General features: G+C 43.0%; 1 protein-coding gene across 1 annotated transcript in view; it reads right to left on the bottom strand.

Annotated features, from left to right (window-relative positions):
* cyfip2 (cytoplasmic FMR1 interacting protein 2) overlaps positions 1-16,066 on the bottom strand; it is a 162,508-nt gene that overhangs the window by 81,511 nt on the left and 64,931 nt on the right. Inside the window, exons 5-10 of the mRNA XM_060927697.1 lie at positions 10,430-10,531; positions 10,055-10,236; positions 9,826-9,922; positions 872-1,000; positions 656-760; positions 457-545 (exon numbers count right to left, since the gene is read on the bottom strand). Of these exons, the coding sequence (XP_060783680.1) occupies positions 457-545; positions 656-760; positions 872-1,000; positions 9,826-9,922; positions 10,055-10,236; positions 10,430-10,531 (704 nt within the window). The remainder of the gene's footprint in view (positions 1-456; positions 546-655; positions 761-871; positions 1,001-9,825; positions 9,923-10,054; positions 10,237-10,429; positions 10,532-16,066) is intronic.

Here is a 16,066-nt window from a genome sequence, read left to right as displayed (position 1 = left end):
ATTGGTACAAAATCCCTAGTGTGGACAGGGTATGATGTTAATGCCACTGAAACAGCCACCGTCAAATGGTGCGGTTGGAGTCTTGTTCTCGGACTCGACTCAAAATTTTCTTTAATGACTTGGACTTGAACACTGGGGACTCGAAACTGGACTCTTACTCGAGGTTTAGTGACTTGACTACAATACTGGTTTGTACTAATCTCTGCGGTTGGAGTCTTGGACTCGACTTGAAATTTTCTTTAATGACTCGGACTTGAACACTGGGGACTCGAGACTGGACTCGGACTCAAGGTTGAGTGACTCGACTACAACACTGGTATTTATCCCAAAAACTCATCAATACAGACGATGATCCATTAAAGTAGTGATGTATAAATTTCACTATCCAGTCCATAAGGGAGCAACAGCACATAGGATGTATTTATTCTGATTCCTTTTAAGAAATTTTGATCTCACTTTGACTTGTTCTCCTCGTAGTGGGCGCTTGTCTCGATATACCGCGACAGCTCAATCTGCATGTCCCCAAACAGAGGCACGACCTGGAGCTGTGAAGGCATTTCAACACGTATTAACAAATTCATCAGACTAACCAGTTCACCTCAGCAGGCGTATGTTTTTGAAAGTGAGTTCTGCTAACTGTACGTTTCAAGCCGACCTTGAAGAACTTGTCGATTTTACTGAGGTTTATTCTCTTCTTGGCATCCAGCTTGTAGATGTTGCTGACGTTTCCATCCATCAGATAAAGCCCGAAGCCCATCACCTATAAGGCGGGATACGATCACATAAGCATAAATCTCCTCAACAGCATTTTCCCCATAACACTGATGAACCACAAAGAGCGGGGGCAGAAGATGAAGCGAAGGCAGGGCACCTTGAGCAGCATGTGTTTCTCACTGGGTGTCAAGTACATCTTGTTCTCATAGTAGTCCACACAGATGTTAACAATGTCTGCCAGGAGCTCCTCATAGCCAGGGATCACCTCCAGCTGCTGATGCAGACACTGCAAGTAAACACATCATTAAACCTTTCAGACCTACACGAACAAACACATTATCAGTTCTGGTACTAACAGTACTGGGGTAGATTTCCTGATAACGTTGCCCTTTAGGGCTAAAGAGTGAGTTGAAAGACTCTCTTCAGCAACGAACATTGGCTCTGTACGTGGTTTTCCCAAACTCACTCATAAGAAGGAGTCTTAACCCTTTGGGGTCGAGAGCTTCTCCGGCGACGCTCGGCAGGTTTAGAATGAGTAGGTCATGTACAACCCTGATTCCAAAAAAGTTGGGACAAAGTACAAATTGTAAATAAAAACGGAATGCAATGATGTGGAAGTTTCAAAATTCTATATTTTATTCAGAATAGAACATAGATGACATATCAAATGTTTAAACTGAGAAAATGTATCATTTAAAGAGAAAAATTAGGTGATTTTAAATTTCATGACAACACCACATCTCAAAAAAGTTGGGACAAGGCCATGTTTACCACTGTGAGACATCCCCTTTTCTCTTTACAACATTCTGTAAACGTCTGGGGACTGAGGAGACAAGTTGCTCAAGTTTAGGGATAGGAATGTTAACCCATTCTTGTCTAATGTAGAATTCTAGTTGCTCAACTGTCTTAGGCCTTTTTTGTCGTATCTTCCGTTTTATGATGCGCCAAATGTTTTCTATGGGTGAAAGATCTGGACTGCAGGCTGGCCAGTTCAGTACCCGGACCCTTCTTCTACGCAGCCATGATGCTTTAATTGATGCAGTATGTGGTTTGGCATTGTCATGTTGGAAAATGCAAGGTCTTCCCTGAAAGAGACGTCGTCTGGATGGGAGCATGTTGCTCTAGAACCTGGATATACCTTTCAGCATTGATGGTGTCTTTCCAGATGTGTAAGCTGCCCATGCTACACGCACTAATGCAACCCCATACCATCAGAGGTGCAGGCTTCTGAACTGAGCGCTGATAACAACTTGGGTCGTCCTTCTCCTCTTTAGTCCGAATGACACGGCGTCCCTGATTTCCATAAAGAACTTCAAATTTTGATTCGTCTGACCACAGAACAGTTTTCCACTTTGCCACAGTCCATTTTAAATGAGCCTTGGCCCAGAGAAGGCGTTTGCGCTTCTGGATCATGTTTAGATACGGCTTCTTCTTTGAACTATAGAGTTTTAGCTGGCAACGGCGGATGGCATGGTGAATTGTGTTCACAGATAATGTTCTCTGGAAATATTCCTGAGCCCATTTTGTGATTTCCAATACAGAAGCATGCCTGTATGTGATGCAGTGCCGTCTAAGGGCCCGAAGATCACGGGCACCCAGTATGGTTTTCCGGCCTTGACCCTTACGCACAGAGATTCTTCCAGATTCTCTGAATCTTTTGATGATATTATGCACTGTAGATGATGATATGTTCAAACTCTTTGCAATTTTACACTGTCGAACTCCTTTCTGATATTGCTCCACTATTTGTCGGCGCAGAATTACGGGGATTGGTGATCCTCTTCCCATCTTTACTTCTGAGAGCCGCTGCCACTCCAAGATGCTCTTTTTTTACCCAGTCATGTTAATGACCTATTGCCAATTGACCTAATGAGTTGCAATTTGGTCCTCCAGCTGTTCCTTTTTTGTACCTTTAACTTTTCCAGCCTCTTATTGCCCCTGTCCCAACTTTTTTGAGATGTGTTGCTGTCATGAAATTTCAAATGAACCAGTATTTGGCATGAAATTTCAAAATGTCTCACTTTCGACATTTGATATGTTGTCTATGTTCTATTGTGAATACAATATCAGTTTTTGAGATTTGTAAATTATTGCATTCCGTTTTTATTTACAATTTGTACTTTGTCACAACTTTTTTGGAATCGGGGTTGTAGGCCACTCATTTTATATTATCTGGTTGACGGATCCGCCGAAGTGCTGAGAAAAGTGCCGCTTGAAAAAAAATATTCAACTTCATTTATTTTTTATTTTTCCCCCAATGATCTCTCAAAAGATGCCGATGTGAAAATAATTTTATTTAATCTAAATTAAACGTTAAATCGCATTTTTATCATGACCATTTGATACCTCGTGATACAACTTGCCATTTTTTCGTTCACTGTATTGACCCCACTGTATTCGCGTCTCGAGAGCTCCCAAAGTGCATTGCGAATAATGGCGGCATCCAGGAAGCGTGTTCATGCCATGTGAGAAGAATCGAATAACAAATCACAATGACTTCGTTTGTGCAGGTTCGTTTAAATGGGGAACAAGCTGCATTTAAGCAGTCTGCCAAAGGAGAAACTGCCGTCGAGTTTATTATGCGCGTGGCAGACTGTGCTCTGGCCGATATCCTGACCGTTAAGAGTCGGTAACAATGGTCATCGAGCAGATTCGACACAAGCCGACCTACAGATGCCCATGACAGTTGTAGTGGACGAATTTGGCTACAATTTTTAACATTGGACATAAGGACCGATCCAGTTGCAGCAGATAAAAAAAAGTGACAGTTGTCCATCAGCATTTGATGTCCTCATGAATGTCCAACGAAAGTACACGTCCTTGCCTGCAAAAAGGTATGACGAATGGCTGAACTTAAATTAATAATAAATATTTATTATTAGAATCTAATAATATTATTATTATTTTCATTGCATTATTATTATTTTTTCCTCCGACACATTTTTTTTTCATTTAAAGAAAATAATATTTTTTTCAATCTTGTAGCCTTATTTTTTTTCTTATTTCGCCCTACATCACACAATTTGACCTGAAAAATCCGTCAACCAGAAAATAAAAAATGAGTGGCCTTACCTAAAATAGATGAAACATAAAACTTGTCACCTTACTCAGTCACACTGGAGTCGGAGCGCTGAGCACACACTTACACATTCATAAAAGACTGTTCCCATGGTAACGGCATGATAATCACTTTCACTCTTTTGGTTTCGATTGGTTTCTCTTTCGCGGTGGGAATGCCCACCGTAAACGGGATAAAATCCGTCAGACATAGTTTAGGCTATTTGGAGGTAAAACTTGTTTTCAAGATGGCATGCGGTTTTTATACGCTTCGGATGATTCAGGGCAGCAATTCGATTCAATCTTGAGAACTGTGACACTGATGAGTGGTGTCTTTTTAATTGATTAATTTTTTTTCACTTCAGCTCGATCTAGTTGAAGATCAACTCGAGTAAGTGTAAATATTTCTTCTATTTCTGATAAGCAGATCGGTTGATATGTGTGCACTATAGTGCATACACAGGAAAAAAAAATGACTGAGCAATTTTTCCAGAGTTAAAAGTATTTTCCTCAAAAGAGATAATTATATAAAATAAAGTCAAATACCAGATAAAATCATAAACATGTAAAAATCATGTTTAGAACTGTGTTGGAATGTGTGAAAAAACATGACCTTACCCATTGTGACTTGACCTGATGGGATTAAGAGTTGGCAGTGGGAGGGGTTTTCACTCTTCTCATTGAATGGAATGGAATTTTTTACTCTTCTCATTGAATATCCCTCCCACTGCCAACCCTTTATCCCAAAACAATAGGACATAAATTTTTGATGGCCAGTTAATTGTCCAAATCAGTGGAACAGATGCAAGTTTTTGTGCTTGATACGGTACATTCCTAAGACTGAACAGAATCACCTCAAGTGACCAAAACGGTTCATCACAATGGGTAAGGTCATGTTTTTCACACATTCCAACACAGTTCTAAAACTGCTTTTGACAACATCTCAATTTATCTGTTATTTTTTAAAAAGTACAATCATGACATACATACTGCATAGATATTACTGTTGCTGAACTTGTGCTGAATACAGAAAAGTCTTTTGACTTTGAAAATACGGCTTAGATTTGTTGAAATTGACAATGAAATCAGAGCATGCCAAAATCATTAGAGTGTCAGAAAATACCCTCAGACCCCACAGGGTTAATAGCAACATTACGAAGAGCTTCTTTGCAGTGCGCATGTCCAATATAGGCACTAGTAGTTGCTAAATCCAGTCCATGGTGTTCATTTTTTACCAAAAAACAATAAAATATAAAGTGTTTAAAATATGTTAAAATATTGTATCGTCATTAAGCATTACATATATAATATGGTAATTAATAATTTAAACTATTTTTTGGGAATTTTTTAAAAAACTCCAAGCATGTTTTTTTTTTAATTAAATGAATAAATGTTCACATGAAATAAATAAATATTATTTACCAGCTGGGAGGTCCGTATCGTGAAATACCGTGACCGAGGTCTTGAAAGTACTGAGCGAGGCCCTCTGGGCCGAGGTCAGTATTCAAGGCCGAGGTCACGGTATTTCACCATACGGACCGACCTTAAGCTGGTAAATAATATATTTATTTTTTTCTTTACCAAATTCTAACAGAAAACGAGAGCGCCCGAAAGGGAAAACCGAGCCGAGCCGCCATTTTGAATCCTCATTCACGGCTGTAATGCAAATGGCTACATCCTCGGTATACAAGTGCACTTCCATGGCAGGAAAAAAACTACATTTTGCGCCTATGTCGTCCCCTATTTATACAAAACTGAGTCATTCAGGATTCAGCCATGTTTTTGCTCGGCGTTAGCAACAGTTAGAGGTTTTTAGCTTTCTCCTGAAATGTTTTCTTTTATTTTGTCTTCCTCAGGGTAGTAAAACACGCTTGCGCTGTGAAGACTGTCGTTATCGCTATCCATGCTGTAAAATTAATGCTATTCTCCTGAGAAATGCTCACAAAAATGTATAAGATTTTTGATAAAAATCTTATAAATAAATCTTATAAAAAAGATAAATGTTGACAAAAATTGCAACTATGTTTGTTGTGGTTGTGAACGAGCGAGTCGCCAGAGGTCCGTAACTGGGGTCTGTAGGATACAGACCCACTCGCCAGCCAATCAGAGCGCAGGATTTGATGGAAACCGCATTGTGAAAAAAATAAATATATGTTATTTACCAGCTGGGAGGTCCGTATCGTGAAATACCGTGACCGAGGTCTTGAAAGTACTGACCGAGGTCACGGCATTTCACCATACGGACCGACCTTAAGCTAGTAAATAATATCTCATCTCATCTCGTTATCTGTAGCCGTTTTATCCTGTTCTACAGGGTCGCAGGCAAGCTGGAGCCTATCCCAGCTGACTACGGGCGAAAGGCGGGGTACACCCTGGACAAGTCGCCAGGTCATCACAGGGCTGACACATGGACACAGACAACCAAAAATTGTTGAAAATTGTTGTTTTATTGTGACACAAACAATAATTAAGATGAAAAAAAAAGAAATCAGGAGTGTGCATAGATATTCAACCCACCCAAGTCAATACTTTGTAGCACCATCTTTTGCTGCAATTACGGCTGCAAGTCTCTTGGGGTGTGTCTCTATTAGCTTAGCACTAGAGGTCTGCGCGGGTCGGATTTTTCAGTCCCGCTCCCGCCTGCGCCCGCATTGTGCAGTCCCGCTCCTGCCCGCGCCCGCAAAGAATTATGATTTTCAGTCCCGCTCCCGCCCACGCTCACAAAAAAATTATGTTTTCAGTCCCGCTCCCGCCCGCGCCTGCCATATTTTGTCCCGCTCCCGCCCGCAAACCCCGCATGATGCAGACGTTCACGTTATTTCTCAGGAAAGTTCTTGTCTTGACACAGCGTGATGATGCCCCGCCCCCTACTTTGAGTGGATTTGAGCATAAATATCTACAGCTCACGTTTGTTATTATTTACCTTATTTCTGAATTCAGCATGTAGTGTCTCTAATAATAATAATAATAATTAGTGCTGTCAAGCAATTAAAATATTTAATCGCAAATCACACATTTTTATCACATGAGAAACCATTGTAATTCTTTGATCAGCATAAAAAAGTGAATGGGCTTGCTTTGTACCAATGGTGTGTTGTTGCTGTTTTTTTTTATTGCAAAGCAGAGCTAGTAAGAGAAGTGAATTGATTTACTGCTTGAGTTAGTCTACAACTCTAATCAGAGAGATATGTTACACAGTGATGGTAGGCTTGACTCAATGCTATCCCAGAAATCCTTCCTGTAATATGCTAATTTGGCCGCCTCTGATTGGACAGCAAAATTTGCATATTACAGGAAGGATTTCTGGGATAGCATTGAGTCAAGCCTACCGTCACTGTGTAACCTGTCTCTCTGATTAGAGTTGTAGACTAACGCAAGCAGTAAATCACTTCACTCATGGTTCTCTTGCTAGCTGGGTGTGAACTGCAAGTCATTAGAGTGATCAAAGGATTTCCTGTTAGGGTGATCAATGGCAAATTTAAGATGCCATTCCTCACTCAATCTGGCAATCTGACTCTCTCTGCAAATTTAGGCATCTTAAAATGTTTTTATTCATGCCAAATAAAATATCCAGCACAAATTATATATGATAGACATAAATAAATAATTTATAAATTTTATTTCAAACACGTTTTTAGTTAGCGGGACTGCAGCTTATCACCGCTCTGGCCCGCGCCGCATATGTGCACTCCCGCTCCCGCCCGCGCGTGCATATGTGCACTCCCGCTCCCGCCCGCACGTGCATATGTGCACTTCCGGTCCCGCCCGCGCGTGCATATGTGCACTCCCGCTCCCGCCCGCACGTGCATATGTGCACTCCCGCTCCCGCCCGCGCGTGCATATGTGCACTCCCGCTCCCGCCCGCACGTGCATATGTGCACTTCCGGTCCCGCCCGCACGTGCATATGTGCACTCCCGCTCCCGCCCGCACGTGCATATGTGCACTCCCGCTCCCGCCCGCGCGTGCATATGTGCACTTCCGGTCCCGCCCGTGCCCGCAATGAGCTTTCAAAATTTGTCCCGCGCCACACTGCTTTGCGGCGGGTCCCGCGAGTCCCGCAGGACTCCCGCGGGAGTGCAGGGCTCTACTTAGCACATCTGGCCACTGGGATTTTTGCCCATTCCTCAAGGCAAAACTGCTCCAAGTCATTCAAGTTAGATGGGTTGCGTTGGTGTACAGTAATCTTCAAGTTAAGCCACAGATTCTCAATTGGATTGAGGTCTGGGCTTTGATTAGGCCATTCCAAGACATTTAAATGTTTCCCTTTAAACCACTCCAGTGTAGCTTTAGCAGTATGTTTAGGGTCATTGTCCTGCTGGAACGTGAACCTTCGTCCCAGTCTCAAACCTCTGGCCGACTTAAACAGGTTTTCCTCCAGAATTGCCCTGTTTTTAGTGCCATCCATCTTTCTTTCAGTAGTGACCAGCTTTCCTGTCCCTGCAGTTGAAAAACATCCCCACAGCATGATGCTGCCCCACCATGCTTCACTGTAGGAATGGTGTTCTCAGGGTGTTGGGTTTGCGCCACACATGGCGTTTCCCATGATGGCCAAAAAGATCAATTTTTGTCTCATTTGACCAGAGAATCTTCTCCCATGTGTTTGGGGAGTCTGCCACATGCTGTTGGGCAAACTCCAAACATGTTTTCTGAAGCAATGACTTTTTTCTGGCCACTCTTCCATAAAGCCCCACTCTGTGGAGTGTACGGCTTAAAGCGGTCCTATGGACAGATACTCCCATCTCCGCTGTGGATCTTTGCAGCTCCTTCAGTGTTATATTTGGTATCTTTGTTGCATCTCTGATTAATGCCCTCCTTGCCTGGTCTGTGAGTTTTGGTGGGCGGCCTTATCTTGTCAGGTTTGTAGTGGGGACATATTCATTCCATTTTGCTATAATGGATTTAATGGTGGGCGGCACGGTGGTGTAGTGGTTAGCGCTGTCGCCTCACAGCAAGAAGATCCTGGGTTTGAGCCCAGCGGCCGGTGAGGGCCTTTCTGTGTGGAGTTTACATGTTCTCCCGGTGCTCCGGTTTCCCCCACAGTCCAAAGACATGCAGGTTAGGCTAATTGGTGGCTCTAAATTGACCATAGGTGTGAATGTGAGTGTGAATGGTTGTTTATCTCTGTGTCAGCCCTGCGATAACCTGGCAACTTGTCCAGGGTGTCTCTCGCCTATATTCAGCTGGGATAGGCTCAGCTGTGACCCTGTAGAACAGGATAAGCGGCTAGAGATAATGTATGGATTTAATGATACTCCGTGGGATATTCAAAGTTTGGGATATTTTTTATAACCCAACCCTGATCTCTACTTCTCCACAACTTTGTCTCTGACCTGTTTGGAGGCTCCTTGGTTTTCATGTTGCTTGCTTAGTAGTGTTGCAGAGTCAGGGTCCTTCCAGAACAGGTTGATTTATACAGACATCATGTGACAGATCATGTGAAATTTTGATTGCACACAGGTGGATCTTAATCAACTAATTATGTGATTTATGAAGTGAATTGGTTGGAGCAGCTCTTATTTAAGGGTTTCATACGAATGGGGGTGAATACTTATGCACACTCCAGATTTCTGTTTTTTTCATCTTAATTATTGTTTGTGTCACAATAAAACAACAATTTTCACCTTTAAAGTGGTAGGCATGTTGTGTAAATCAAATGGTGCTAACCCTCCAAAAATCCATTTTAATTCCAGCTTGTGATGCGACAAAACAGGACAAATACGAAGGGGGATCAATACTTTTGCAAGACACTGTATATAAAAGTATTAAAGCAGAACCTGAGCTATGTGACAACTAATATACACCAATAAAACCTTTGAATAAGACATTCAGACTGGCTAGAGTTCAACCTACCAGAGCTGGATTAAATGATCGCTCTGGACGTCAGTAACATATATAACTGATGAAAAATGATTCATATACAAAATAATAGAGGGAGCAATGTACGAGGTCACACTTAAAGGCAACAGGCCCAATATTTGTAGTTTCACAGGATTAAAACAATCATAGAATGCACTTATTACGCAAAATTCTCCAAATGTGAAATTTAGTCGTACCTGTGTGATTCGGTTGTGATTGGCCAAGAACATGGAAAGGTTTTGGGATTCTTGGATAGACTGTGGATCGGCCATCTTTCTGAGGAACTGAGCGGCTCTACAAGAATAAAACAGTTACAGGAAAAACAAAACAAAACAAAAACACAGGCTTCCGAAATGCACAAAAGTATTTATCTTTCTCAATCTAAAAGTGAATGACTGCAGGACCTTTTCCGTATTTCTGTCATACCTTTTGTAAGCGGAGTGGTCATTCTTGACACTGCACTTCATGTTCTTGAGTTCGTCCAGAACAGCGAACATGTTGATGAATTTGCCCAAGGTAAGCAGGTACGCCTCGGATACAAAGTCTTTCCTGCGCTCAGCGTGACACAGACGCTTTACCTCACTACAAAAACGCTCAATCGCCTTACGCTAAAACAGAGAAGCATCAATGTTACCTTTCTGGACCAAATGAAATCCCCACAATCAGCCCCGCAAGGGGCTTCGACATTCTTTTACAAGTAGGAGATATGCAGCACTCAACGACTAAAATGTACACATCTGCAAAATACTGAATATTACCTAAGAATGACAACGGCTAACTGCAAACGTGTTCCTTTCTTACCTGGAAGTACATGAACTTCATGAGCTTGGTGACCTCGGGTTCCAACACCTCCACAGTCTTCTCATAGATCTCCACTCTGTTGGGCTGCTCGTTACACTTCACCTAAGATCCACAAAAGGGTCATGTCACAGTATTCATTTAGAAGGAAATCGAACCTCCATGACTCTCCATTTAAAAGGTTCGGCCGTCCTCACACTAGGCACGGTTACCTTGGACCAGGGCTAAAAATTAACTTCAGTGCTTGGTCGCCACTCGGGCCAGTATTCTTAGTGTCCCAGGCCAAAATAAAGTGGCCCTTAAATTTCCTCTAGTCGAACACACACAAAAAAATGTAGGTATTGTATTTAAAACTGTATGGATGTACCAGAAGCCAACATAAAACCATGCATGCAAGGCATTCTCAGTCAAAAGGGATTAATGATCCAAAAGTGGAGTCTGGTCCATTAACACAAGAACTTATCGCCATGTTTGTGTTCAGCAAGTTATTAAAACCAAGAAGTCCACTCAGAAGAAGTGGATACAGAAACCACTCAATGGGATTAGATCCTTACACGCTAACAAAGAAGGATTTTTCCTGTGAGTTGGAAAATGATCCATCCGTTGAGTTCCCTGACATCTCAAACTACCTGGTGCTGCAGATGTCGTTCTACACAGACACACAGATGAAAACCTGGAAGAGCATGGAGGCGTACGACTTTTTATATGTGGCTGGGTTAAAGATCTGGGGATCAGGACACTACAAGATAGACGGTGGTAGACGGATCTAAGTGCAGGAAGAGTGTTTATTAGCAGGCGTGATAGTTACAAAAACAAAACAGAAATCAGAATCATAAAGCAGAGGATTTAAACAGCATTATAAGCATGGCCCGAAACAAATGCGATAATGATAATACTTCGTAAAGCCTCTGTGAAAGCAGCGCCCTTATCTGCACGTGCTGATTGCGCTCAAATCAACGTCAGGTGTTTCCCATAATGACCGCAGGGGTTTTTCTAGAAAAATTTAGTATGAGGGCGCTCACCATGGCAAGGGAGCGAAGCAACGACGGGGGGGTGTTGCCGGTTGTCCGTCCCCCCCTCCGCCGTGCGAAGCCTTTGAAAAATTGAGGCTACAATGGGACATTCTGAGGCTATCTGACAGGGAAATTGTAACAAATTGTCAACATTGAAAAAGAAAAGTAATCTTCTTCTGCCCCGGACAGTCTTTGGCTTTCTTCCGTTTCGTGCTGCGGGATGACATCTTTAAATGCCCAAGTGTCAACAAAAACAACTCGCGAACTACTTCTGTCAAAAGCTCCTGCGCCGGTGGGTGAAAGGTCATTCAGTCTCGAGAAATCTCGCTCTACAAGTCAGCTGACCTTGTATGTAACCCATGTCAAATCTCGCGAGAGCAGCCGCGACAAGTAAACAACATGGCGCCTCAGTCTGGAAAACGCCAATTCGGATTGTTTTTGCACCGTCTGGCGGTGTATCTACGATGATTGGAATATTTTTGGAGTAATTACAACGTATTTGATGATCAGACGCATTGTCACGTGGTGTTGCTGGGATGTTTTCACGGAGAAAAGATCGTTTTGAGAAAGACTGCATGTTGTGCAGTAGCATATAAGTGCATGGCCTAAGTGTGACTTGGGGTTCAATCGGCATTTCGGTAAGGGGGCGCACAACGACAGTAAGAGGGCACAGCGCCCCGTTCCCTGGTTTAGACGAAAGCCTGATGACCGGGTCCCAAGCATGCGCACAACGTGCTCTATGAGTGAGCGTGGCTCAAGCGTGCGAAGGCGTGACAGTCGAGTGTTCATGTGCTGTGTGGACACAACGTTTAGCTCACGTGTATATCGCCACCAAAATGCCTCATTTTCATCGATAATCCAATGAGGCAGATGTGACGTCGGATGCAACCCAGGAACTGTCCCCTACTACGAGTAAAAATTAGCTTCAACTTGAGAAAAAAAAAACCTGTGGCCCACTAGAGGGCGCTTTGAAACACTGAGTTCAAGGAAACTGTCACTTACACAAAATTATAACCTATTTTATTAAGTGTCTCGAGAAAATCCAGTTCAATGAAATACAACTGGGTAGGTCCATGCCAAATGACCAGATAGTGGTTGCAATACCAGATTAATTTTCTTTGTGAGAGCTTATGGTAGCAGATACTGGTGAAATATGAACTGATAAAAAAAAAATTTCGGGGCCGTATTCTGTATATTTAATGAACTCGGTCGTTTTGAAAATTACTGAAATTAGACCAGAATGTACCCCCTAAATCCTCGCCAGGTATTTTTTGGGTTTTAAATGCATTTTCTTCAGCTTCTAGGCTACACAGAGGTTTGAAATTTGGTAAATTAATTCTCTACATGTTGCTGATCTGGAAGGAAAACATAGAGCCTTCTATCTCGAAAATCCTGGCCATCGGTACTTCCTAAAAATGCTAAAAATTAAGAAAAACGCAGTCGCGAGTGGGGTTTAGGGCCCTAAAAATACTCGAAAACAAATATATTCATCTCCTATCATGGCCTGGTCTTATTATAAACCAGATTGCCTGGTCATTTCCGGTATATAACGGGAGCGCTCTAGATAGAGTATTTACAGAAATATGGCAGATTCAATGACATACCCCACAAAAAGTCAAAGTCCCTTCCCACACCATGTGGCGTACAGGGCGGCACTGATCTCTGTTTCCGCAGCCCTCGGCCTCTCGCCTATTACATAGCTAGGGCTACAGTGGGGGGCTAGTCCTCTGGTAACCGCGAGAGTTTGACTCCCCACTCGCATCTGTATTGCAGTGTGCCTTGCCAGACGGCAGTAGGTACCATTTTTATGATGGTCTTTGGTCCCACAAAAAAGTATCATATCTTTAAGACCCTGAATGGAAATGAAGCACAGGTAGCACAGGTCTGCAACTTGGTACACAGTTTCATTAATTCAAACATGTGAAGTGTCATCTTGTTGTTATTTGTGCATCGTTCTCTTTTTTTCAGTCCCAAATCATCCATTTTTAATGCCCTCGAATTTGCTGCTTTTGCTGTTACATGTACTCTACAGTTCTGACGGTGGATTGGTGGAGTCTAAACTCTTTAGAGATGGTTTTGTAACCTTTTCCAGCCTGATGAGCATCAACAACACTTTTTCTGAGCTCCTCAGAAATCTCCTTTGTTCGTGCCATGATACACTTCCACAAACATGTGTTGTGAAGATCAGACTTTGATAGATGGGTTGTTTTACAATCAGGGTACAAAGTTTGTGTCACAGGGGTCCAAAATTCAGATTGATTCAAACTGGTTCTTGTACCAGTTTTTAAGTGAAGGACAAGTTAAAGAACAGATAGGCATGTGTAATAGTTTGTATTATAAGAAGATTAAGTGTAGCTTTAGGCTGGGAGAAACAAATGAAGTGATTCTCGGAGAGGACTTTTTTTTTTGACAATTCAGAATCCACTACTTCCACAGTGCTTTTAAATATAAGGCTGTAAGCTTTGTGTTAGTTGTCTCTAATATTTATGTCCCAATATCTTGACCACATTTTAGGATGAAAATAATCTCATCTCATTATCTCTAGCCGCTTTATCCTTCTACAGGGTCGCAGGCAAGCTGGAGCCTATCCCAGCCGACTACGGGCGAAAGGCGGGGTACACCCTGGACAAGTCGCCAGGTCATCACAGGGCTGACACATAGACACAGACAACCATTCACACTCACATTCACACCTACGCTCAATTTAGAGTCACCAGTTAACCTAACCTGCATGTCTTTGGACTGTGGGGGAAACCCACGCGGACACGGGGAGAACATGCAAACTCCGCACAGAAAGGCCCTCGCCGGCCCCGGGGCTCGAACCCAGGACCTTCTTGCTGTGAGGCGACAGCGCTAACCACTACACCACCGTGCCGCCCTATGAAAATAATCATTTTAGATATGTTATTTTATATTGAAAAATTGGGCGGCACGGTGGTGTAGTGGTTAGCGCTGTCGCCTCACAGCAAGAAGGTCCGGGTTCGAGCCCCGGGGCCGGCGAGGGCCTTTCTGTGTGGAGTTTGCATGTTCTCCCCGTGTCCGCGTGTGTTTCCTCCGGGTGCTCCGGGTTCCCCCACAGTCCAAAGACATGCAGGTTAGGTTAACTGGTGACTCTAAATTGACCGTAGGTGTGAATGTGAGTGTGAATGGTTGTCTGTGTCTATGTGTCAGCCCTGTGATGACCTGGCGACTTGTCCAGGGTGTACCCTGCCTTTCGCCCGTAGTCAGCTGGGATAGGCTCCAGCTTGCCTGCGACCCTGTAGAAGGATAAAGCGGCTAGAGATAATGAGATGAGAAGTGTTAAATGTGATTTTTAGCTTGCATACCCTGATTGTAAAACAACCCAGATCCCTGTTCTTTAAATAAAACAGGGTGCCCACTCACTTGTTACAAGTACGATCTACACTCAAGACTACAAGTTTGGATCTTTGAACAGGAGCAATGTTAAAGATCACTCAGATCTGAAAACAGAAAGGAAATATCATCAAATAAAAAGTGATATAAATGATATGCATGTATTTTAAAATACTGGTGTATGCATGATCTATGGAAAATTATAAATACTGATACAGTCAGAAATGCAACTGCAAACAGACAATACACCCAAAATCAGTCATGACAAACATACGAATAGGAGAGTGCTGCATCTGTGATCTTAAATTACTTTTTCATGGTCAACTATATAGTTATTTGTGAATTGGAGAGTACATGTAACAGCAAAAACAACAAATTCGAGGGCATTAAAAATGGATGATTTGGGATTGAAAAAAAGAGAATGATGCCCAAATAACAACAAGACGTGTAACAACAAGCATGTTTGTAGCGATTGAATTAATGAAAGACCGCGAGTTGGCCTTGTGGTTAGTGTGTCGTCCGCCTCTCGATCGAGAGATCGCAAATTCTACTCACGGTCAGGTCGTACCAAAGACCATCATAAAAATGGTACCTACTGCCGTCTGGCAAGGCACGCTGCAATACAGATGTGAGTGGGGAGTCAAACTCTCGCTGTTACCAGAGGACTACCCCTCCACTGTAACCCTAGCTATGTAATAGGCGAGAGGCCGAGGGCTACGGAAATGGAGATTGGCGCTGCCCTATGCGCCACATGGTGTGGGAAAGGACTTTGAATTAATGAAACTATTTACCAAGGTGCTACCTGTGCTTCATTTCCATTCAGGGTCTTAAAGATATGATACTTTTTGGTGGGGTATGTCATTGAACCTGCCATATTTCTGTAAATACTCTATCTAGAGCGCTCCCGATAGCAGAGGGTCGTTGAAACGACGTAGAGTTTTGGTCAGAATGGTCGGTTTCCGTCGTACGTCAGAAAATCAACGTTGAAACGGCACCGTGAAACGTCGATTTCTCCGCCGTCTGAGAGGGTCGATTTATCACCGTTGAATCAACGTGGGTAAAGGTTGATCTGTCGACCGTCAGAGAAGGTTGAATATACGACGTTGAACCATCGTCACTTTTGCCGGCCAGTTTTCAACATTGGTAGGATGAGCAACTGGCCCGTAGCCAGGGGGGATCGGAGGGTTCGTTCGATCCCCCCCCCCGCGACACCGCGCCCCGGACACACACGCCTCAAGATTACTCAAGATTTATTCATTTGTTCATGTCCGAT

The sequence above is a fragment of the Neoarius graeffei genome, chromosome 8 (assembly GCF_027579695.1).
Source record: "Neoarius graeffei isolate fNeoGra1 chromosome 8, fNeoGra1.pri, whole genome shotgun sequence".
Classification (NCBI taxonomy): domain Eukaryota; kingdom Metazoa; phylum Chordata; class Actinopteri; order Siluriformes; family Ariidae; genus Neoarius; species Neoarius graeffei.
This window is presented reverse-complemented; position numbering and strand designations above follow the sequence as displayed.